Raw genomic sequence first — 24,666 nt, forward strand, 5'->3', positions numbered from 1 at the left:
CTTTGTACGATTGTAAAATTTGGTACTCTTATCATTTTCTTCATCTGCCAAACAATCCAATTGTGCAATTAATTACATTTTGTAAAAAAAAAAATTGGGAAAAAAATGTGGATTAAATCTTTAGACAATGATATGGGGAATTGAACAAGAGGCTCATGGGCCACATCGCTCACCCGAGTCGCCTTGGCCCATATTTAAAGATTTTCCCCTACATATATTCGCACGTAAAACTTTGATCCCTATTGTGGCCCCAACCTACCCCCGAGGACCATGATTTTTAAAAGCTTGAATCTGCACCACGACAGGAAGCTTTCATGTAAATTTTCCTGGCCCAGTGAAGATTTCCTATATTGGTACGTAAAACTTTGATCCCCGATTGTGGCCCCACTCAAACCTCGGGGGCCATGATTTGAACAAATCTGAATCTGCACTATGTCAAGAAGCTTTCATGTAAATATCAGCTTTTTTGGCCCAGTGGTTCTTGAGAAGAAGATTTTCTCTATATATTTGTATGTAAAACTTCGATACCTTATTGTGGCTCAATCATACCCCCCCTCGAGGCCATGCTTTTGACAACCTTAAATCTGCACCATGTCAGGAAGCTTTTATGTAAATTTGTAGTTTTGTGGTCCAGTGGATCTTGAGAAGATTTTCCCTATATATTTGCATGTAGAACTTTGATCCTCTATTGTGGTCCCAACCAACTCCAGGGGCCATGCTTTTTACCAACTTGAATCTGCACTATGTCAGGAAGCTTTCATGTAAATGTAAACTTTTCTGGCCAAGTGGTTCTTGTAAAGAAGATCTGTATGTAAAACTTTGATCCCCTATTGTGGCTCCACCCTACTCTCAGGGGGCGTGATGTTTACAAACTTGAATTTGCACTGTGTCAGGAAGCTTTCATAAAAATATCACCTTTTTTGGCCTAGTGATTCTCGAGCAGATTTTTAAATGACCCCACACTATTTTTGTGATTGTCTCCCCTTTGAAGGGGGCATGGCCCTTTATTTGAACAAACTTGAAAGCCCTTCACCCAAGGTTTTTTTTTTGCCAAGTTTGGTTGAAATTGGTCCAATGGTTCTGGAGAAGCCGAAAATGTGAAAAGTTTACAGACAGACGACGGACAACGGGTGATCAGAAAAGCTCACTTGAGCTTTCAGCTCAGGTGAGCTAAAAATGCAACAGGGATTTATGAGGTGTGGATCATCGGGCGTGGTCTTAATAAAGGATTTGACGTTTGAAATAAGAATAAGTAATCTTTGAGTATTTCTGATAGAATTACTATGGCCTGATGAACTTCTTTTCTGTTTAGATACTGGTATGTCCTAGCTGGCAGTGGTAGAAACACATTAAGAAAGTATCAACTAAGGTTTTCTGGGTAACTTTGGTGCAATCATTTTTGATGAAAAATACAGGGCTTAGTATGTATAATGAAGGAATGATATGCTGACAGACTTAAGGAGGTATGCTACACCTGAGAAATTTGATGTAGATGAAAAGTGGAGGATATGTACAATATTTTGAAGTTGAAATTTTTTTAATTTACTTTATTTTGTCAAAAAATACAGTTATAGTAGAAGGTAATCTGAATAAAATTTAAAACCCCTGCTGGACTCAAACCTGCGACCTACAGTTCAGCAGTCGGTATTCTAACTTACTGAGCTACTCGGCTAGGTATTTAATTGGAAAAGGAAAAGTCTAATATTGCTGATATCGATTTTTTCATCCATGTTTTTAAAGGAAGTCAGCCATTATGACGATGTAGAGAACTACCTTAAGGCTGTTACTGTATTTTGTGCAACAGTTTCCACACAATATTTTACAAACTTGGCCCTGCATATACACATGGAAGAATGAGACATCCTGTTTTGTGTGTGGTTCATTTTGCCTCCTTAGTTTCTGTCCAGCAGATGTAAGGATATTATAAGTTGATTCATGGGTGTGTCCCCCCCCCCCCCTCTTTAACCTTAATCTGCCCTTGAAATTTTACTGATGTGAAGATGACACAAGTGGAAAACCTGTATGAAATAAACAATGACACATACATGTGTATTTTTCTCATCAAGCTTTTATTAATGCTATTATGCTTCATTCTTCACAAGAATAAATATGGAAGAAATGGACACATGAATGCTTGGACGGAACACTGGACGGAAACCACTTAATAAATACTACAAAACTATTCTGATTGCAAATATTGGAAGAATATCCGACCTTCATGCAAAGGATTACAGACCCAAACCATCTATACTTCGACATATTTAAAGAGCAGAACGTTAGGCAATGAACACCAGTAGCCCCCTAACAAGTCTGTCCTCGGAATTTAGATATTAGATACATGTTATGTAAGCTATTTCAGTGGTATATATTGCCGTGAGATTTTACACTATTAATGAAATGGTGAAGTACATTTTTATGGTTGTACCCTAGACATTTAAGTGCTTTGGCACAAAAACCCCGTTAGTGTAGCTGTAATGCAATGAGTATTAGATAATGTAAGGCCTTCCTAATTATGATCAAATAATGTACAATTCAAAGAAAGTTTAAAGCATTGTATCAAATACACTCTTCTAAATACTGATTGACCTGAGATTTTACATTAGAAGTCTGGACGATAATGCACACATTGAATAAAAGTAATTCATGGAATATTTCGTATTTGGCAACATTTGGTCAACAGAATAAAATATACAAACAAGCAATGTTAAAACTGTATCAATATTGAACACAGGGCCCTTCATTTTAATGCGGCCAGGGTAAGGCTGTAATCTCCTCCACCCACAGCTAACAGCCGTCCCCCCATCACTGTGTCCAGAGCATGTATTTGTTTGTTCATCTGTACTTTACCAATAACCTGCAAAGACACAACAAAAGGGGATCAAACTCCTACAACGAAGCACAAATGTAGCCATAAACAAAAACCATGCATCAAAAATAGATTTCTCTCTTTTTTTACTTTAAAGATCTATACAATGACACCTATTTAATCTCACATACAGTGGGAAAGTAATCACAATGCCAGACTGCACAGTGTAAAGAGGAGAGATGAGTTTTGTTCGCTATTTTACATCCCATTTGAGAATCTTTCATTCATAAAAGACGTCATCAGCTGTAGGTGAAGTCAATTTTGACCTATTTGTGGTACTCAAGGATGTAGCAGTGTGGGTTCTTAACCATGCCAACACCTACAGTAACACAGGACATTGGTTTTTAAGTCATCATCCCAGAGACCCGTAACTTTCACTTTTAATGCCGGGCACTTGGCGAAGGAAACTGAAGTCACTACCAGTGTTAAGTATCTTAGGTGTGGTGCTGAGATCAAGAATCAAACCAGGAACATCCTAGTTCTGAAGAAGATGCCCAAATATATCTAAAAGTGGTCAATAATCAATTACATTACAGAATCTGGCTGATGGGGGTCAAACATAAGACCTTCCAATAGTGAAGCAAGCAGTATAACCATCAAGCTATCACAAATAGGTTAAAGTGTACTATACAGGTGCCTGATTACATAGATTTAACTATCAGAAATCTAAGGTTTTCACTTTTTTGAGTACAGTCTTACCTCCTATTCTGTGTGATGGTCTGTGTGCTATTAGTACTTACTGAGTGAAGATTTGCCTCCCCTGTGGCTGTGTTGATATACAGACTTATCTCCCCCATGTTGATATACAGACTTACTTCCCTTGTGTTGATATATAGACTTATCTCCCCTGTGTTGATATACAGACTTACCTCCCCTGTGTTGATATACAGACTTATCTCCCCCATGTTGATATACAGACTTACTTCCCTTGTGTTGATATATAGACTTATCTCCCCTGTGTTGATATACAGACTTACCTCCCCTGTGTTGATATACAGACTTACCTCCCCTGTGTTGATATATAGACTTACCTCCCCTGTGTTGATATATAGACTTACCTCTCCTGTGTTGATATACAGACTTACTTCCCTTGTGTTGATATATATACTTATCTCCCCTGTGTTGTTATACAGACTTACCTCCCCTGTGTTGATATACAGATTTACCTCCCCTGTGTTGATATATAGACTTACCTCCCCTGTGTTGATATACAGACTTACCTCTCCTGTGTTGATATACAGACTTACCTCTCCTGTGTTGATATACAGACTTACCTCTCCTGTGTTGATATACAGAGTTACCTCTCCTGTGTTGATATACAGACTTACCTCCCCATGTCACTGTGTTGATATACACTTACCTCCCCTGTGTTAAAGACCCAACTTTAAGTTAACACCCCCAAATTCTTAGCTGTCTGTCAATCAAACATTTAACAATAGATCTCAGGTGGAGTGACATCTGCAGAAACTGTGGTCTAGAGCTACCCCAGAGAGGTGTTTTGATAACAATAATAGTCAGTACCTACTGGCATTTTTTAGATCTTGAGGAAGCCCTGTATTCTAGGGTTTTGATAGCATTGGCCTGTCCACAACTGCTATTTTCTCGTAATTCAATTGTTTTTAAAAAGACCCCTGATCAACGCAATTTTAATATAATTGTAATTCCTCCCCCACCCCCTCTATATACATGTATTATAAATTACACAATCAGAAATTGAACAATAATTTGCCCATTAATTTCCAAAACTTCTAACTTATTGAAATAATTTATATAATCAATTTATGATAGTTCTATATTTGTAAAAGAAATTATTCATTGAGCCAATAACTGAGAGTAAAAGAGAGAAAGAGGGGGTGGTGCAGACTGTGTGTCATCTAGCCATAGGGATACAACCGTTATACAAACACTATGATGACAGAAACACTGCAGACAGCCCTGAGACCCTTCCTGTGTACATCAAAAGTATACACTGCACCCTGATCTCTTGGCCAGGTAAATAACAATAACCATAGATGAGCTCCACCCACATCCAGTGATCTGTGAAGAAACCCTTAGGTATTTTATTTGGTCTTTAATATACAGACTTACATCCCCTGTGTTGATATACAGACTTACATCCCCTGTATTGATATATAGACTTACATCCTCTGCCACTGTGTTGATGAACAGACTTACCTCCCCTGTGCCTGTATTGATATACATATTTACCTCCCCTGTCCCTGTATTGATATACAGACTTACCTCCCCTGTGTTGATATACAGACTTAACTCCCCTGTCCCTGTGTTGATATACAGACTTAACTTCCCTGTCCCTGTGTTGGTATACAGACTTACCTCCCCTGTTTCCGTGTTGACGGCCTGTACATTATTAGTACCACTTCCGCCGGCCACCACCACATCATTATCACAGAATTGGGCACAGTAAAGGTAGGCACCACTATGGCCATCATAGTTAAATGGTACATTCTTCTCCACCTTTCCCTCTGTGTAGTTCCAGATTTGCAGGGCATTTGTAGCCACCCAGGAACCAGTTAAGACCTTCATCCCCTAGAACACAAACAAGATCAAGTTTTGATGACCATGAGTTATACTCAGGTTACAGTTTTGCTTGAATTTGACATTAAAATTTCTTGGACTCAATGTTCTTTGACTATTACATTTTTGGAAGAAAAAAATCTGGTTAAAATGAAAGTGTCATTCAGCAGGTTTTTATTTTCAGTGGGAGAAACACAGCACTACTTTCTATTCTGCTTTCTATTAGTGTTCTATTTTAAGATACTGAGCTTGAATTTTAAGTTTTCTCTATCCTTGTAAGAAAAGTTTTTATTTTCAATATCTTTGCATGTCCTAAAAATATTAATGATTGGAATATTGCATTTTTAATTTTTCTATGTACATTGGATATTTTAAGATTTTTCTTGTATTATTTTTAAGAAATGTCCTTCAATTGTTGAAAATCCAACATAATGCTTAACAATGATTTTAAACACACACATGTTATACTGATTTACAAGCAACTTTCATCAACTGAATGCAGCATCTCTTGTAGAATTAATTACAAATAACATTTTATTCTAGTAACTTGGTTATGTCTTTTTGATTGAATTTATGATGAGCAAGAAAACATCTCCACTTTTCAGGGAGTGTAAATTAGTTGCATGTAACTGGTCTCCTACAGCTGTGACTGTGTAGACGTACCTTCAGGTCCAGGCTGTCTCCACAGATGTGTGGGCCGTGAATCGTTCTCTTTACTCCGTCACCAGACCGAACATCCCATACCTAGAAAGGAAACTCATAACCTCAGGTTCAACAAGTTCAGAAATAAGAAGCTATCATCTGTCAAATAAATCTACATACCCTCAATTATACCAACAATTTCAGGAAAAACAAACCAATATCTGACAAATAAATTTGTTTATTTTACATCTCAAATGTTTATGCCTTTGATATCTCTAAACATTAGAATGATAGCTATTTCTTCATGAATGCTTTGCAGTTGTATGAATACATATAAATATAGTAATGCACTTAATTCATGAAGTACGCTGGTGTGAAGCATCAGTTCATACCCTCATATTTTCTAGAATGATATTCATATTCTTAAATGTACACAGGTTGCTTGATTCATGTCCAGAAATAATGCATTTCAATTTATAAACAATTAAGTCCTGCCTTATCACCATAACCGCTGACACAGGGGCCATGGCCCAACGCTTCAAGCTCCTTGGGTGCAGAGACCATGAAATTGAAAATTTTAGTTCCCCTTACCTTGAAAATACCTCCATACCCAACAAATTCAGGAATAACGAACTACATGTTTTATTGGTCAAACAAACTTAAACACCCTTATACTAAACTAATTCAGGCATAAAAACTATCATCTGTTTATTAAATCCTTACATCCTCATATAAATCCAAAAATTAGTTCCCCTTACCCTAAAAATACCCCCATACTCAACAAATTAAGAAATACTGTTATCGGTCAAATAAATCTGTACACCCTCATAACAACAAATTCAGATATAACATACTAGTAATTTAAGTATCGTCTGTTAAATAAATCTGTATTTCCTCATACTTAACAATTTTGTGAATTAAAAAAATATTACTTTGGTTAACAACAGAAATTAATTACATGAACTATATTGAGCACTAATGTAATAGTAGCATAGATCTTGAGCATAGATCTTCTTGTAATCAGTCAACCATTGCTAATGAAAGCAATTTATAGTGGCATATATTTTAATCATGGTACCTTAGGTATTTTATTTACAATGCCAGTAATGAATCTTATTTCTTTGTCTTGGTTGGAAGTGTTTAATCATTGTTAATTTAGGATAATTTTTACAGCAGGGCAGTAAAAGGCACAATTTGTAATCATTATCCACGAGTCTTAAAATCAATGGATGTTAACTCCAAATGAATTCCTCTCTACAGAGATGTGCGATATCATTTTAAGTCTTTCTTTCGTCATAAAAATCTACCTGGTTCTCAAGCCTTTGTGTCTGGAATTTCACTGCAGGTTATTGAAAAGCTATGAAAATCAATTGCCCACAAAAGCAGATATCAAAAACACAGCACGTAATACTGCAAAAATCAAAAACACTGAACATAATACTGCATGCAAAACCAAGCATTTGTCTTTGTTGTCAACAAGTCAATTATTTTCACTGATAAAATCAGCACATATTTTAATAATAACTATGACCTACAATGGCTTGATTCAGACAGGCAGGACAGACATTGCAGATTGATATTGAGTGATGGCTACCTTAAGGTGATTCTCCCAGCCGCCTGTGATCATTATGTCGTCGTACTCGGGGTGGTATTTGAGGGCGAAGACCCTCATGGCACAGCCTGCAGTCTGGATGTCCGTGGGGTTCTTTTTCTCACTGTATCCCTCATATGTTTTAACCAGCTTAAGAAAAAAACAAAACAAACGAACCCTGTACATGTGATAAAAATATTTCTCGCCGATTTGTTGTCAGATCAATCAGAAATCATTAAAGGTATAATTAATAAATAATAGCATAATTATTGTGTTACTGTGTATGACTGGGATCAAATCTGGGGGATATTACTTTACATTAAGACTACTACCATCATGCTAATAATAAGGAATGGAGTTCAATGCTAATAGTATAGACTGTAGTTTGATGCTAATAATACAGACTGAAGTTTTACACTAATAGTACAGACTGGAGTTTCACACTAATGGTATAGACTGGAGTTCCACACTAATAGTATAGGCTGGAGCTTGATGCTAATAGTACAGACTGGATATTTATACTAATAGTATAGGCTGGAGCTTGATGCTAATAGTACAGACTGGGGTTTCACACTAATAGTACAGACTGGAGTTTTACACTAATAGTACAGACTGGATATTTATACTAATAGTATAGACTGGAGTTTTACACTAATAGTATAGACTGGAGATTCATACTAATAGTATAGACTGGAGTTTTACACTAATAGTACAGACTGGATATTTATACTAATAGTATAGACTGGAGTTTTACACTAATAGTATAGACTGGAGATTCATACTAATAGTATAGACTGGAGTTTTACACTAATAGTACAGACTGGATATTTATACTAATAGTATAGACTGGAGTTTTACACTAATAGTACGGACTGGAGTTTCACACTAATAGTACAGACTGGAGTTTTACACTAATAGTACAGACTGGAGATTGATGTAGCATGGACTGGAGATTGATGTAGCACAGACTGGAGTTTGATGTAGTACAGACTGGAGTTTGATGTAGCATGGACTGGAGTTTGATGTAGCATGGACTGGGGTTTGATGTAGCATGGACTGGGGTTTGATGTAGCATGGGCTGGGGTTTGATGTAGCATGGACTGGGGTTTGATGTAGCATGGACTGGAGTTGATGTAGCATGGACTGGGGTTTGATGTAGCATGGACTGGGGTTTGATGTAGCATGGACTGGAGTTTGATGTAGCATGGACTGGAGTTTGATGTAGCATGCAGGGCTTGAAACTAACTTTTCAATCAGCCAGTCAGGCCGTACTGATCGACAACATTTTCTATCAGTCCGCAGAGAAATTAATCAGTTTGCCATTTTAACTGAAATTTGAGGTAAAGAAAAACAATGCTAGACATTTATTGTTTTAATTGGTGAACTGTTCACTCTATGATCAAAACATCAACTGTTTCTCCTGGTCATACCACAACCATTTCCAACCATTTAGCCATCTACCCTGAAAACTTCTTGACTGTTTCTCCTTTTCATAAACCCTGTCAAACGTTTTCTTGCTTTTGTTGGAATCTTTCCGTTTTGATGAGTTTTGTGACAAGTTGAGGTCAACACACTTTACATATTTTGTAGAGTGGTCGTGGTAGCACAGCACTTTGGCAGAGCATTCGCTTTGTAACCCGAAGGTCTTGAGTTTGAACCACACTTGCACTCGTGCCATAACTGCATCAAATCTAAGACATAAATATAAGTGGGGAGAGGGTGGTCTAAGATTTTAGAACTTGTGCCCGATCCCTTTGTAATTTTATTACAATAAAATATGTTCAAACCATAAGTGGTGATTGCTCTTTCGCCAAACTCTCGGCAATTAGAAGTGAGAATCACAGGTCTTGCAGATATGACCTTAAAAGCGGAGGTCCCATGTCACTGCAGGAGTAATTCTCTGGGGAACGTTAAAACAAACAAACACATTTCCTAAAATCACATGGCGCCTCGATTTTGATTTTGTCGTTGTTTTAGTAGTGCTTAAATGAATTAACACTGCTATTACCATTCATATTGCAAAACACTTAGATGACACAGACTGAATGATTCTATAAATATGATTCGGGACTTTTCAGAATTAGCAAATCGGGAAATAGTTTAATAGTTGAATGTTCTGCATTTGGGTTTTGAGTTTTAAAACCAATTGAAACCCTTCACAGAGATATTTTTTTCTATTTTTGAAATGAATCTATCGGTCCAAATTTGTAGATTCGGACTGATAGGTAAAGAAATCAATATGTCTGTCGTGATTGTTATCAGTCACTGACTAACGGACATAAGTTATTTTCGAGCCCTGAGCATGGACTGGAGTTTGATGTAGTACAGACTGGAGTTTGATGTAGTACAGACTGGAATTTGATGTAGTACGGACTGGAGTTTGATGTAGTACCGACTGGAAATTGATGCCAATAGAACAGACTGGAGTTTGATGTAGTACAGACTGGAGATAGATGTAGTACAGACTGGAGTTTGATGTAGTAGAGACTGGAGTTTGATGTAGTACAGACTGGAGTTTGATGCTAATAGTACGGACTGGAGTTTGATGTAGTACAAACTGGAATTTGATGCTAATAGTACAGACTGGAGTTTGATGTAGTAAAGACTGGAGATTGATGTCGTACAGACTGGAGTTTGATGCCAATAGTACAGACTGGAGTTTGATGCCAATAGTACAGACTGGAGTTTGATGTAGTACAGACTGGTTTTTGATGTAGTACAGACTGGAGATTGATGTAGTACGAACTGGAGTTTGATGTAGTACAGACTGGAGTTTGATGTAGTATGGACTGGAGTTTGATGTAATACAGACTGGAGTTTGATGCTAATAGTATAGACTGGAGTTTGATGCTAATAGTACAGACTGGAGTTTGATGCTAATAGTACAGACTGGAGTTTGATGTAGTACAGACTGGTTTTTGATGTAGTACAGACTGGAGATTGATGTAGTACGGACTGGAGTTTGATGTAGTACAGACTGGAGTTTGATGTAGTATGGACTGGAGTTTGATGTAGTACAGACTGGAGTTTGATGTAATACAGACTGGAGTTTGATGCTAATAGTATAGACTGGAGTTTGATGCTAATAGTACAGACTGGAGTTTGATGTAATACAGACTGGAGTTTGATGCTAATAGTACAGACTGGAGTTTGATGTAGTACAGACTGGAGTTTGATGTAGTATTGACTGGAGTTTGATGTAGTACAGACTGGAGTTTGATGTAATACAGACTGGAGTTTGATGCTAATAGTATAGACTGGAGTTTGATGCTAATAGTACAGACTGGAGTTTGATGTAATACAGACTGGAGTTTGATGCTAATAGTACAGACTGGAGTTTGATGCTAATAGTACAGACTGGAGTTTAATGTAGTACAGACTGGAGTTTGATGTAGTACAGACTGGAGATTGATGTCGTATGGACTGGAGATTGATGTAGTACAGACTAGAGTTTGATGTAGTACAGACTGGAATTTGATGTAGTATGGACTGGAGTTTGATGCTAATAGTACGAACTAGAGTTTGAATAAAGGAAAGATCATCACTGCATGGTGTTCACTCTCACTGAATAAAATAGTGAGTTTTTGGCAAGTTGAGACAAAATGGAGGAAACTGCATACATTGCACACAGTAAATTCAGTTTCATTACTGAAATCACGATCAGTTTTTTGTATTTACACCTAATTTACAGCATTGTATATTTTACATCTACCAGGAATTAACAACTTATTCATGCAAACACTTATGTTATATCTATGTAGTTAAAAAATCATAAAAAAAAACTTTAAATACTATTGATCATACTTCTTTCACACAAACATTAGATACCTTTGCTGTTTTGGAGTCGTAGATTCTTATGCTTAAGTCTTTTCCACCAGTGGCGAAATTCAAGCCATCATAGTTAAAATCTAGGCAATTAATTTCGTTACCATTCTCTGTAAATAAAAAAAAGTATATTCATAATGTACTTGTACATGAAATTGCATGTAATTTCCCATATACCCACAGATCACATTAATAGTTTCCCTAATTAAATTTATACACATCAGCATTCATCAAATTGCAAACCTTGTACTTTTTCATGTTTTTATTGTCTTAAAGGGGCATGGACACGATTTGAGCTGAATTTTTTCAAATTTTATTTTTCCATTTTTATTTTTGACAATGCTTAACTAAAGTATTTCTAATGGTCAACCAAGATTTGAATATCAGTTTTTGAGTTACAATTGAGATACAGCACTCACAAATCTTTGTTATGTAAACAAGGCTCATACCTTGTTTTTGTTTACATATAGATTGCTTAATAGAAAAAAGCATGTTTTAAAACAAAATGAGATGTGCTAAACACTAGAAACTATCTAACTTTGTTCAGAATTAACTTGTAAATTGAAAAATTTGCTTAAAACCAACCTTTACTTGTAAATTTAACCTTTGTAAACAAAAACATGGCATGAGCCTTCTTTACATAACAAAGAATTGTGAGCTCTGTATCTCCTATGTACCTCGACAACTGACATTAAAATTTTTGCTGACCGTTAGAGATACCTTGCCTGAGCATTCTAAACATTAAAAATGGAAAAATAAAATTTGAAAATTTTCAGCTCAAATCATGTCCATGCCCCTTTAAAACATGATAGAGAGCCCAGTAATGACCACACCATGTGAGGAGCCCTGTTGTATGTAATGACACTGTGGATAACCCTGTGACATTGTTTTGAGAGCCCTATGATGGTAAAATTGTATGGAAAGCCCTGTGACACAATATGGAGAGCCCTATTAGACCAAATGGAGAGTCCTGTGACACAGTGTAGAGAGCCCTCACCATGTGGGGAATCATGTGACACTGCATGGAAAGCCCTGTAGTGATGATACCATAAGGACAACTCTGTGACAGTAACACTGTGTGGAGAGTCCTGTGTCAATGTGTGGAAAGTCCTGTAATAGTGATACTGTGTGGAGAGTCCTGTAATAGTGACACTGTGTGGAGAGTCCTGTAATAGTGTCACTGTGTGGAGAGTCCTGTGACAGTAACACTGTGTGGAGAGTCCTGTAGTGGTGATACCATAAGGACAACTCTGTGACAGTAACACTGTGTGGAGAGTCCTGTGTCAATGTGTGGAGAGTCCTGTAATAGTGATACTGTGTGGAGAGTCCTGTAATAGTGACACTGTGTGGAGAGTCCTGTGACAGTAACACTGTGTGGAGAGTCCTGTAGTGGTGATACCATAAGGACAACTCTGTAACAGTAACACTGTGTGGAGAGTCCTGTGTCAATGTGTGGAAAGTCCTGTAATAGTGATACTGTGTGGAGAGTCCTGTAATAGTGACACTGTGTGGAGAGTCCTGTGACAGTGACACTGTGTGGATAGTCCTGTGACAATGTGTGGAGAGTCCTGTGACAATTTGTGGAGAGTCCTGTAATAGTAACACTGTGTGGAGAGTCCTGTAATAGTAACACTGTGTGGAGAGTCCTGTAATAGTGACATTGTGGAGAGTCCTGTAATAGTAACACTGTGTGGAGAGTCCTGTAATAGTAACACTGTGTGGAGAGTCCTGTAATAGTAACACTGTGTGGAGAGTCCTGTAATAGTGACATTGTGTGGAGAGTCCTGTGACACTGTGTGGAGAGTCCTGTAATAGTGACATTGTGTGGAGAGTCCTGTGACAATGTGTGGTGAGTCCTGTAATAGTGACATTGTGTGGAGAGTCCTGTGACACTGTGTGGAGAGTCCTGTGACACTGTGTGGATAGTCCTGTAGTGGTGATACCATAAGGACAACTCTGTGACAGTAACACTGTGTGGAGAGTCCTGTGACAATGTGTGGAGAGTCCTGTAATAGTGACACTGTGTGGAGAGTCCTGTGACAATGTGTGGTGAGTCCTGTGATGGAGACAACATGTGGAGAGCTGTGTAATGGTGACACCTGTGATGGTGACAACATGTGGAGAGCTGTGTAATGGTGACACATGTGGAGAGGCCTGTGAAAGTGATACTGTGTGGAGAAGTCTGTAATGATGACACCATGTGGAGAGGCCTGTGAAAGTGATATTGTGTGGAGAGCTCTAAGACATTGACATAATATGGAGAAACTGTGACACTGATACTGTGTGGAGAGCTCTGTGACATTGACACTGTATGGAGATCTCTGTAATGGTGATACTATGTGGAGAGGCCTATGATACCACATGGAGAGATACTGTGTGGAGAGGCCTGTAATGGTGACACCATGTGGAGAACTCTGTAATGTTAACACAGTGTGGAAAGCATTGTGATGGTGAAACAGTGTGGAAAGTCCTATGAAAATGATACCATGTAATTACTGTCATTTCAGGTAATGATATACAGTTGTTGACTGGAGTTGAGGGCAACAGCTTATCTGTTGGACTGGTGTGCAAATTGTTTAATGGTTATTGATCCAAGTATATCATATATATCACATATCAAGTATACTTTAGGTAAAATGTGTCATTTAAAAGTTAAAATTTGTGACTACAAAATGAAGATGCTTTAAATTACAAAATTAACTTTTCACTGGTTTGTTTGTTTACATAAAAAGACTCTTTGTTTACATAACACAGAATCAAAGCTAAAATATTGCTTTTATCCTTGCAATCAGATGATCCAAATTTTGGTTGTGAACATTAATTGAGCTATAATTCTAATTTTTAACATAAAAAATGAAAAACATTTCTTTCGAAAAACATACCCAATATCCTAATTAATAATTATATCATTTGTGTTTCTGCTCTGCTTTTCATCTAATAAATTCTTTGTTTCATCATCAGTCTAACCAGTGAACCTCACCAACAAACAAAGCAGAAAACCAAGAATCACATGACTTTTGTATAACAGCTTTAACAAGAATAAAATAAAAATAAGTATTAACTTAATTTTATACAATTGCTTCCAGAAAAGGATGAACAAATAACTTTTTATGCTCTTGCTGTCCCTACTTTGAAGAATTAATTTAAATTCATCTCCTGTTGCTGCCGCAAAATATGCATCCTCCATTTCTAGTTATCCAAATGACAGGAAAAGATAACTCGAGTTAGCCTCATATGATGTCATCAGTCAACAGTCAATTTTAACAGTTCCCAGGCCCACAGTCGCCAGAACAGTCGAAGTGTTGGACTTTTTTTGGTAAGGAGTTATATAGGAAACTGTTTTATAGGTGTATAACAATAGAAAATGCCCTAGCAAATCTAAGGCCATGGCAGTCATCTGTATCTAACAATAATACAGAACCGTAACAACACTTGGCTGTTTGCAGACCACTGTAAGGGAATAATCTGAGACAACTGTTCCTTGGTAAACAGTTGTTCTGATGAAAAATTACAAAATCCCTCTCCATCAATACGGGACTTTCGAGATACGGATCCACTCTTACTTTTATCGCGCATTGAACGTAATTTGTAGGGCATATCACTTCCGGATTACAATAACAACTAAGTAATCAAGCATGGGATACTTCATTTGCTATCAAATTCCTACATTCAAATGCTATCTTAGAAAGTAACGAATCACTACAACCCTTTTATAGGAAAATGTATTTGATTAAATTAAGTGAGTTGGTGAGGGAAATAAATCTAGGGAATGTCTTGAGAATATTGGTAAAACTTCACGCCTTCCATCCAATGATACGCGTCTAAATGCACCTTTTCCCTTCCATCTAATTTACACCCAGGTACTAAGCACCAATAGTGACTTGAATCGTCATCCTAGGACAGCTCATAGCTCTTTACGGACCGTCTGCTAGCGAAACACCATTTGTGTCAATGTCAACTTTGCCCTACAATTTGTTATTATCACGTGACCGTGGTGTATAAACGTCAAATATAATCGGTCGTTCCGGCACATCCCGAAAGTTCCGTATTAGAACCTGCATTGTATGTGAACCTGATATTCAATATACCAAGTTTGAACTATATCAAATGATCAATTGCTTTTGTTTTTAGTTCATAAATGGACAGGAAAAGTATTGAAGAGGAACGAAAGTTATCTAACAGTGAAATGTTCTAAACCTACATTTGGTGACTATAACTTGATGATTTATCCTACAAACCTGAAGCAAACTCTTCTATATAACCAGTGTTGTTAACTAACAGTGGAATGTTCTTAAACCTACATTTGGTGACCATAACTTTATGATTTTATCCTACATACCTGAAGCAAACTCTTCTATATCACCAGTGTTGGTGTTGCATGAGAAGATCTTTCCATCAGAGGTTGTAGCTAACAGAATGTGAGTTGCTTTGGGATGGAACCTCAAACACATAATGGCCATTCCCCCATAGCGGGACTTCCTCAACTCTGACACCATCTCACCTGTCGTGGAGCTGTACAACTACAAAATAAATACTGCTGATTTTTAACATAAATAAACGAGTGGCAAAGACCTGTTGAAAGATGCCTATCAAGAATCGGAATAGATGCACTGAGCACACAACAACATAGCACTCGAAGGAAGCTTATCTAAGACAACTTCAGCATTCAGAAAATAAATGTAAAAGAAATATCATTCTTTAAAAGGGAGTGTCTTCATCAGTGTTCTAACAGGGGGGGGGGGGGGGGGGGGGGGGCAGGGAGGAATCCACCAACTTTTTAAATTTCCTTTAAGGTTCTATGTTTTCAAACAAATTCTTTGACAGTTTATACAAGCATTATCATATGCTCTAATGTCATGATAATACATATGATATCATCATCTTCGTGTATCAATCAAAATTATACAGTTATTTCAAACTGTTTCATATATTTATGTACATTTCAAATGTGCAGAATCGTTATCAGAGGATATTGTGATGGTAACATATCGGTGCGATGTTGTTTTATGGAATCCCATGTGTATTTCAATTTGGTAGTGTTTTAGATAAGTCGATATTATATTTTCATTTTTATTTCAAATATAAGAAATCACTGTCAAGTTTGATGGGTAAGTGAGGTGATTAACAACAAAGGAAAATGTGATAATTTATGTGTAATGGCAAATCACTGCCTAGTTTTTTTGTTGGGTATGTGAGATGCTACAATGCGAAAGATTCGCTCGTTTGTGAATTATCACATTTTCCACCTCACATACTCAACAACAGAAACTAGACAGTGATTCCTTCAGCTAATTCAGTAATGTTTTAACATCCCGATCATTTTCATTTTGATTTTCATATATTACTGGTCAATACGAGAATTGTCAAACCTTGCTGTAGATTAATACTTTAAATCAAGTCATGTGTGGTTATAACTCACAAGTAAACTATAATATTTGCTATGTTCCTGGTGAGCCCAGTTGTGGAAATAAATCCATCGTCAATATCATACGTCATAAGTAACTAAACATTAGGAGCTACACGTGTTTCATGTTAGAATATACAGTGCTGCAAGAAAATCCATGGTGTATATACATGTATGTTGAAAGCATTGGTTGAATGATCAGCCATCATTTTATTGATCCTGGGTCCATAATCTACCCAGTCATGAATATTTCATGGTCACTTGGACAGGCTATTAATGCTGTGCAGGTTTAAATATATAGTCTATAAGAATTTTACACACATTCAAGTGAAATAACTAGTGTTACTATTTCAGTTTCTCAGTGTTTATTATTTAAAGGTCATCTGAAACAAACTTTGTTACACAACAAAACAAGTCAATAAGCATTTGTTTCTCAAACTATTATACAAGGTTAGAAAAGGTAAAGCTGATTAAAATCGTTATGATATAAAGATAAACTCTAAGCATGGCAGCTTAATTATTATCCTTTGATGATGACATCACACAGACTCAGTCTGTTATAGAAGTTTACGCATAATCTACAGCAACATTATTTCTTTTGAATGTTTAACATGCAAACTATTTAAGGAGATCGATATAGAACGTTTCTCAATAATAGTAATAATATATAATTTTTCGTGACAGTTCACGTACAATTCACTTGCACAGTCTATTTCATTTCTACAAAAAAATCTTCGGGTATATTATGTCTGTTTTAGAGTTAGCATATCAATATTTTGATAGTTCCTGGCTGTTGCAAGTAAAATGTAAAATCACCTTATACATGCATTACAGAAGTTTCTATATAAGGACATTACAAAGTTATTGTAGCAAAGTGAGAACATAGGTTACATACACTAGTAAAAGTTTCGTTTAAGGCAGATTTTTTTCAAATTACAAGTTAATTCTGAACACAATTAAACAGTTTCTAGTGTTTGTCTCATTTGTTTTAAACATGATATTTTCTATACGTAATCAAAACATGACATGAGGCATGTTTACATAACAAAGAATTGCGAGTGCTGTATCTCTCTTGTAACTCAACAACTGACATTTAAATTTTTGCTGACCATTAGAAATACCTTAGTTAAGCACTGTAAATATTAAAAATGTGGAAATAAATAAAATTTTCAGTTCAAATCGTGTCCATGCTCCTTTAAGTGTCTATATATTGTAAGCATTCATGTTCTCAGGACTATCAAATTTTACATTCTTGAACACCATTCAGCTCATCTATAAAGAAAATTCCTAATGTTAGATATTATTTCTAAGGAACTTTAATGTTACATCATCAGTAATTAATGCATGTGTACCCTGATTGATCCATTGCCAAATCCAACAGCGAGTAACTCCCCATTATACGAGTATTGGAGAGAGTAGATACAGTCCAGAGCCGGATCAAAAGGGATCTCCTTAATGATCTCCAACTTAGTAAACTTCTCAGGCCACTTCTTCCCTAAAAAAAAAAAAACCCGTAAAAAAATTGAATCGGTTCTGCAAATCCCAAGGTCTATTGTTTGTACATCATAATCTTATTTTTCTAAGATAATCCACAGAATATTGAGGTTTGTAATATTACAATACTGGCATTGTCTGTGAATCATAATTTTATTCCTTAAATTAAGTCATATATATAGCTGTACAAATATTGGGGTTTGTAATATCACAATACTAGCAATAATTGTCTGTGAATCATAATCGTATTTTTCAAATATAGACTTGGTGACATTCTATCAATAAATCTTAATCAAATAATGCTGAAACCAATAATGCTGGGAAATATCTAATTTATAATAATTGAAATAAAGATTTTAATACATATACATGTATAATCAATCTCTTCCATTAAATATTAAAACCCTACAAATAAAAAATCAGTTCACTCCATAGATTTCACATAAAAGTCAATGATTGATTTTCATGTTCAAACAGCCTGGGATTTAAAATTCTCTTGCTCTCTACAGAACAATCTAAGGGAAGGCATGCTGGATCACAATCCTGTTATATTGTTCTTGTCTATTCAATGTCTCATTGAACAAAAACCTTCACTCTCGAAGCTACTGTTGGTAAATCATCACACTGCATTATTAACATTATCATTTGAACATCTGTCAATTGCTGGTAGAGATTTACTCTACAATAAATCACAGGGATCATTGTACAGAGAAGTGGAGAGCTACTCAGGAGAGGGATTTAACACTGATCGGTCTGAGTACATTGACTAACACTGATCGGTCTGAGAACACCGTCTAACACCGATCGGTCTGAGAGCATAATCTAACACCTATTGGTCCGAGTACTTCTAGAGATGCCAGGACTTAGAACAGTGTATAAAGTAGCTATGTCTTGTTAGTGTGTCACTGTGAGAGTGTCTACATGCTATACAAATATCTCAGTAGTAATATAGAAACCTGATGCACACTCATAGCCATATTTACAGATCAAAAAATCATTCACATGAAATATAAGCAACTTTATTTACAATCAAACAGCGATTCATATTAAAACTGATGGCAATTCAAAATAAAATTTGTTCAAAGATTTCTCATACAAGGAGTAAAAATGTTGACTTTTCATTTGGAATATTTTAAAGTGACTGCAGTCTGATGTGTTCCTGTGTCACATTTCTCTTACCTTCTCCAATCACCTGTCCTGCCTCAAGAGCTTCTTGGTGGCGACGAGCCATCTTTATTTTTTGTTTTTTATTAACTTTAAAACGCACAAAGTATTCACAATAGTCTCCGAGTTCTCCACACGACCTCACAGATCTCGAATGCAGCCCAGATCAAATATCACTCATCGCTTGTGCATGTCCAAACCAAAACCTACAACACGGATTTACTTACTTTAATACCTGTTAAATTTTTTTTACATACCTACAAATTGATAAACAACCATAAAGATAAAACGTTTGGCGCTACTTACAAGTACAACCTGAAGTTGTTGAAAAATAAGTTTAATGCCATTTTAGATGAATTTTTATGATGAACAACTTTGAATGCCTGTGTTTTGAATTTCCCGATCACTAGGCTAGGGGATATTTAAATTGAACATTCTTGGTAAAGAGTAAGCTCCATTAATCAGCTCTGTCATTCTATACAGCAGAACATTGAACTCTCCACAGAAAATGTGCAGATAAAGGGAATTCCTGCAGCTTTTTGTTATAACAGAATCCAATGTAGGTGTCTTTATATACACAATGCAGATTCAATAAGCAGTAAATATGTATTTTATAATTAGTTCTCATAACAAAGGTTTCATCTCATAACTGTGTGTTATTTTAGTTACATTGGATCCAAATCAAATAAGAAAGAGTATTTACATTAAAATAAGTTAATGGATTAAAATCTCATTCAAGAGAGGCCATGCAGGCTTAGAATACAGGAACCAGAACTTTCTCTGCATTCTTGTGAAAATGAAAAAGACCTCCTTACCTTATACGTAGTTTACAAACTTCACACAGCAGAAAAGATATAAACAATGCTATCCAACAACGTTATATCAGGTATTTAAACTCTGCTTTAAAAATATTGACTTAGAATGGTTGTTGATAATTCAATCTATATCTGACTGAGTGAAGCACTTCGTCCACAAAGCCATGGGTATTAGCTGGAACAACTTACAAAGTAACATTTAAATTAATAAGATCAATGATAGTTCACATTGCAAACTGTAGTGAGCTGCCTCATTCCATTTCCACATAGGACCCTAATCAAATTGTTCTATTGAACAATTTCTTTTATCCTTCTCACATTTTGGAAAGTGCGTGAATAAAAATACAGAGTGTATATTTTTTTTAAAGATTAAACTTTTGATCCAGCATCGTTTCTCTGTCACTGAATACCGATATTACTGCAAATACATGTACATGTATTATACATTCTGTGTGTTTAAATTTTCATACCTTGGCGGTATATTTGCTGCAATGACAAATACATGCAATATACATCCTGCATATTAATTTTCATAGCTTGGCAATATGTAATATGACAGACCTGTGGATAATTCATCCACATCAATGGAGATCAAAGCATGAAAAGGATTCAATGGTAATTCATTAAAAACCATGTAATTTAGTAACTCATTCCAGGATTGCACCTTCAATTTGTAAACTTTCTACAAACTTATCCATGATAATCGAGAAGCATGAAAAAGATTTAACAGCAATTCATTTAAAACCATATTTAGTAACTCTATCCAGGAGTGCAATCTTATGAGAACTAAATTAATCACTTTCACTGAGCCATCGAACTATGAGCAGGTGAACCCATACCAACTATGGATACAAAGGAATGCAAAACAGCACAGCTCTTCACAGAAAATAAATCTGAAATGCATTCCAAAACAAATTGTGATATTTGATACTAAATAAACATTTCCTTACATTAATTGATACAAATTTCCATAGACAGAATGATATGCAGAATTTGGTACGTATTGTTACATGCTGTGTTAATAATATCAATAATAATGAAGATACTTTATCTAGAGAAGGTAACCTGATTAATGCATCACACAATTCTCCCCCTCCCTTTCCCAGGCCTTCTAAATTTCATGTAATTCAATACATTACAAAGCATATAATAACAAGAGATGTTTGTAAAACACATATGCTCCCCATGGTGCAAAATTGAAAAGGGTTACACAAACACATCATTTAATTGATAGCTAGTATCATCAATTCAAAATATTGAGCAGACAATATCTTCCTATGTCAAGAGTGAATTAACCATGTGACCTAAAAATCAATAGGAGTCATCTACTCCTTATGCTGTACCAGTGTACCAAGTTTGGTGTCAATCAAGCAAATAATTCTTAAAATATAGGGGACAATATATTACTATGTCCAGTTCAACTATTGACTTTTGACCTCAAAATCAATAGGGGTCATCTTCTCCTGAAGACATACCAGTGTACCAAGTTTGATGTCTGTCAAGCAAAGGGTTTTCAAGATATTGAACGGACAGTATATTCCTATGTCCAGTTTGACCCTTGATCACGTGACCTAAAAATCAATAGGGGTTATCTTCTTCTGAAGATGTACTGGTGTACCAAGTTTGATGTCTGTCAAGCAAAGGGTTCTCTAGACATTGAATGGTCAGTTTATTCCTATGCCCAGTTTGACCCTTGACCATATGACCTCAAAATCAATAGGGGTCATCTACTCCTTAGGATGTACCAGTGTGCCAAGTTTGATGTCTTTCAAGCACAGGGTTCTCAAGATATTGAGCGGACATTATATTCCTATGTACAGAGTAGATTGACCCTTGACCTTTGACCTTAAAACCAATAGGGGTCCTTTTCTACTCATAACCAACCCACATATGAAATATCATTATCATCAAGTGAATGGTTCTCAAGATAATGAGCGGACAACATGTGGTCTACCGACCGACCGACAGGTGCAAACCAATATGCCCCTCTTCTTTGAGGGGGGGGGGGGGGGGGGGGGGGGGATAAAAATTAAGATATGCATGTACAGGTGATATTATGATATGAATAGAGAAGAGATTCAAGGATTTATCATAAATATATATTAAAATAATCTTGGGCATCATGGAAAAAATAAACAAACTGTTTCAAAGAAGGAAAAATTGAAGACTGATAATTATGTTTAAAAATTGACAAGGATGGTGACAATCTCACATTTAAAGGTAGATTATTCCATAGGCGTACACCTGTGTACTGAAAAGAAAATTTAAATGTATTTGTGTTGGTGTTTTGGTATTTTAAAGATCATGATTTCAATCTGACCTTAGTGTGTTATAAATATCAGGACTATGAAAAATTAAGAGCTAGTGGAGGTATTCAAGGTTTATGCCGCAGAAAGTTTTATACAGTAAAATACACATAAATGTCATTGCATTAATTCAAATGTTATAAGTTAACAAACCCAGTTTGTCAAACAGAGGTTTTGAGGGTGCATCTGGGGCTGCATGAAGTATATATGTATTATTAATTCTTGTAACTTACAAATGTCTTCCATATAACTCTTGGGTGCATTCCCCCAAACAGTGACAGAGCAATCAATAGCTGGTAAAATGTAAACATTCTGGTATTCAATGGTAGAATTTTTTAAAAAGTTTTTTTTATTCTAACCAAAAAAATCTTTCAAAATATTAATGCCAGTGAAAAATTGATAATCCCCCTAAACATGAGGTTTTCAAATATACAGAACTTTCTCTTGAAATTTTAGGAAATCACTAAACTGAAACATTGACATTGATCTGCTTGATTTTTTTTAATTACAGAGTTTTACTTTAAACATGAATTAATATTCACAACTAAACTATCCCTTTCCATGGACTGTATAGTGAATACCATGAGATGATAATTAAACTGTATTTTGTTTGTTTGTGAGCCATGACATAAACATTTTGCTGAATGATTCATTTGTAAAGCAGAGCTCCAGATAATTTTTACCACAAAGAGTATTTACCCCCTGATTTTCAAATCAATGAGTATTTTGCTTTTCAGAAGTCAAAAGAATATTTTGTAATTTACTGATTATTTTTGCTGTTTTGCCACTAATACAGAATTGGATCGTAATCATGTGACTGGGTGTCTGACATTTTAAATTTCAATACCTCAATGATAATAGGTAATTCATATTTATATTATACTACATGTATCACAAGTATGCATTACTTTGGGGGTGTAAAGCGTATTTAAATTCGCTAATGCGTAATTGTACGCATGATTTTCAACTTAAATGCGTATCTGGTCAAATTAAACGAGTATTTACGCTGATATGCATCTTATCTGGAGCTCTGTGTAAAGTAATATTGCTACAATACACTATCTTAAAATACACTATTTTAACCTATATTTCAAACCATACAAGAACTCTTCACATCAAGGAGATGTAAATATAATTTTAGAAAAAAAGAAGAAGAAGCTGAAACTGTGTATGATCTTAGTTTAAGATAATACAGTGCTTATGGTAGTTCTGGATCATCTTGTATGTAATATGTCATAGTGATAGTAAATGAGATATAATAGATAAATAATTCAAAGATAATACATATTGGTACAATGCATACTGGAATACACTGTTAAAATATTGATACATCTCTATACAATTTTAGGTCTGCAATATTGTACTCTACATTTTCCACTACATACATTAATTATCATGAATTCAAATTTAATATTTTTCTTTGATCATTTAGAATATGCCTTCAGAATGGTTTTTCATTCTGCTTATGGTAAGTCTTTTTAAAGTTCCTCAAGATGAGTTTTTTTTTAAAACTTCCCTATAAATGCAGAAAAAGAAAAGACCCCCCCCCCCCCCCCCCCCAAAACCCACAACTTTAATAGGGCCTAATCCATTACTAACTTATACTGTAGTCCAAAAAAAAAAAAAAATAAATAAAAAAAAAATATGAATACAGGTGATACACGTGTACAATTTTCATTTTAAAAATACAGATAGATGCAAAGAAACTGTGTTATAAAGAACTCAATCCAAGGGACAACATTGATAAAACGCAGTATACACCGCACCGCGCAAAGCTGGTTTTAGATATGGAGAAAATTCGAACAAAACAGGTTCACTTGTATTTATGTATTGTATTGTTTTTAATGCACATTAAAAAATTGTATTCATTAAAAAATAATGCTTACGTATCCTGCTGATCTCAAGAAGTAAGTAAACCCCTAAAAACAAACTTTAAACAAAAGTTCACTGAACTTCAACTCTGTGACTAGAGCTTATGGTTGCTGCAGACGCTCTTTTGGTTCACTGATTGTGCGCACTAAGAC

The 24,666-nt window shown here is 35.7% G+C and overlaps 1 protein-coding gene across 4 annotated transcripts; it reads right to left on the reverse strand.

Annotated features, from left to right (window-relative positions):
• Positions 1 to 2,048: 2,048 nt before the first annotated feature.
• On the reverse strand, positions 2,049 to 24,656 carry LOC125669976 (WD repeat-containing protein 5-like). Of its 4 annotated transcripts, none has more exons than XM_056162220.1 (9): positions 24,529 to 24,656; positions 19,537 to 19,727; positions 18,216 to 18,358; positions 15,799 to 15,979; positions 11,463 to 11,569; positions 7,638 to 7,784; positions 6,065 to 6,145; positions 5,201 to 5,413; positions 2,049 to 2,854 (listed from the first exon to the last, which is right to left on the reverse strand). In XM_056162220.1, the coding sequence occupies exons 2-9, from the start codon at positions 19,586 to 19,588 to the stop codon at positions 2,738 to 2,740; spliced, it is 1,041 nt and encodes a 346-aa protein (XP_056018195.1). In that variant the 5' UTR covers positions 19,589 to 19,727; positions 24,529 to 24,656; the 3' UTR covers positions 2,049 to 2,737. The 4 variants fall into 4 exon arrangements, with proteins under 4 accessions (XP_056018195.1, XP_056018197.1, XP_056018194.1 ...); XM_056162222.1 differs by lacking the exon at positions 24,529 to 24,656 and adding an exon at positions 21,176 to 21,192; XM_056162219.1 differs by lacking the exon at positions 24,529 to 24,656 and adding an exon at positions 20,337 to 20,626.
• Between the last annotated feature and the right edge of the window lie 10 nt (positions 24,657 to 24,666).

This window comes from Ostrea edulis, chromosome 4 (genome assembly GCF_947568905.1).
Source record: "Ostrea edulis chromosome 4, xbOstEdul1.1, whole genome shotgun sequence".
NCBI lineage: Eukaryota > Metazoa > Mollusca > Bivalvia > Ostreida > Ostreidae > Ostrea > Ostrea edulis.

Bases quoted from the DNA above. Each gene is read 5' to 3' on its own strand.
- LOC125669976 (XM_056162220.1), bottom strand. From the start codon at position 19,588: ATGGCTCGTCGCCACCAAGAAGCTCTTGAGGCAGGACAGGTGATTGGA. The intron at 18,359-19,536 runs GTAAGAGAAATG...TTTTTTTTTTAG, and splicing joins AGGACAGGTGATTGGAGAAG to GGAAGAAGTGGCCTGAGAAG. The intron at 2,855-5,200 runs GTAAGTCTGTAT...GTGTCTTTGCAG, and splicing joins TCAACACGGAAACAGGGGAG to GTTATTGGTAAAGTACAGAT.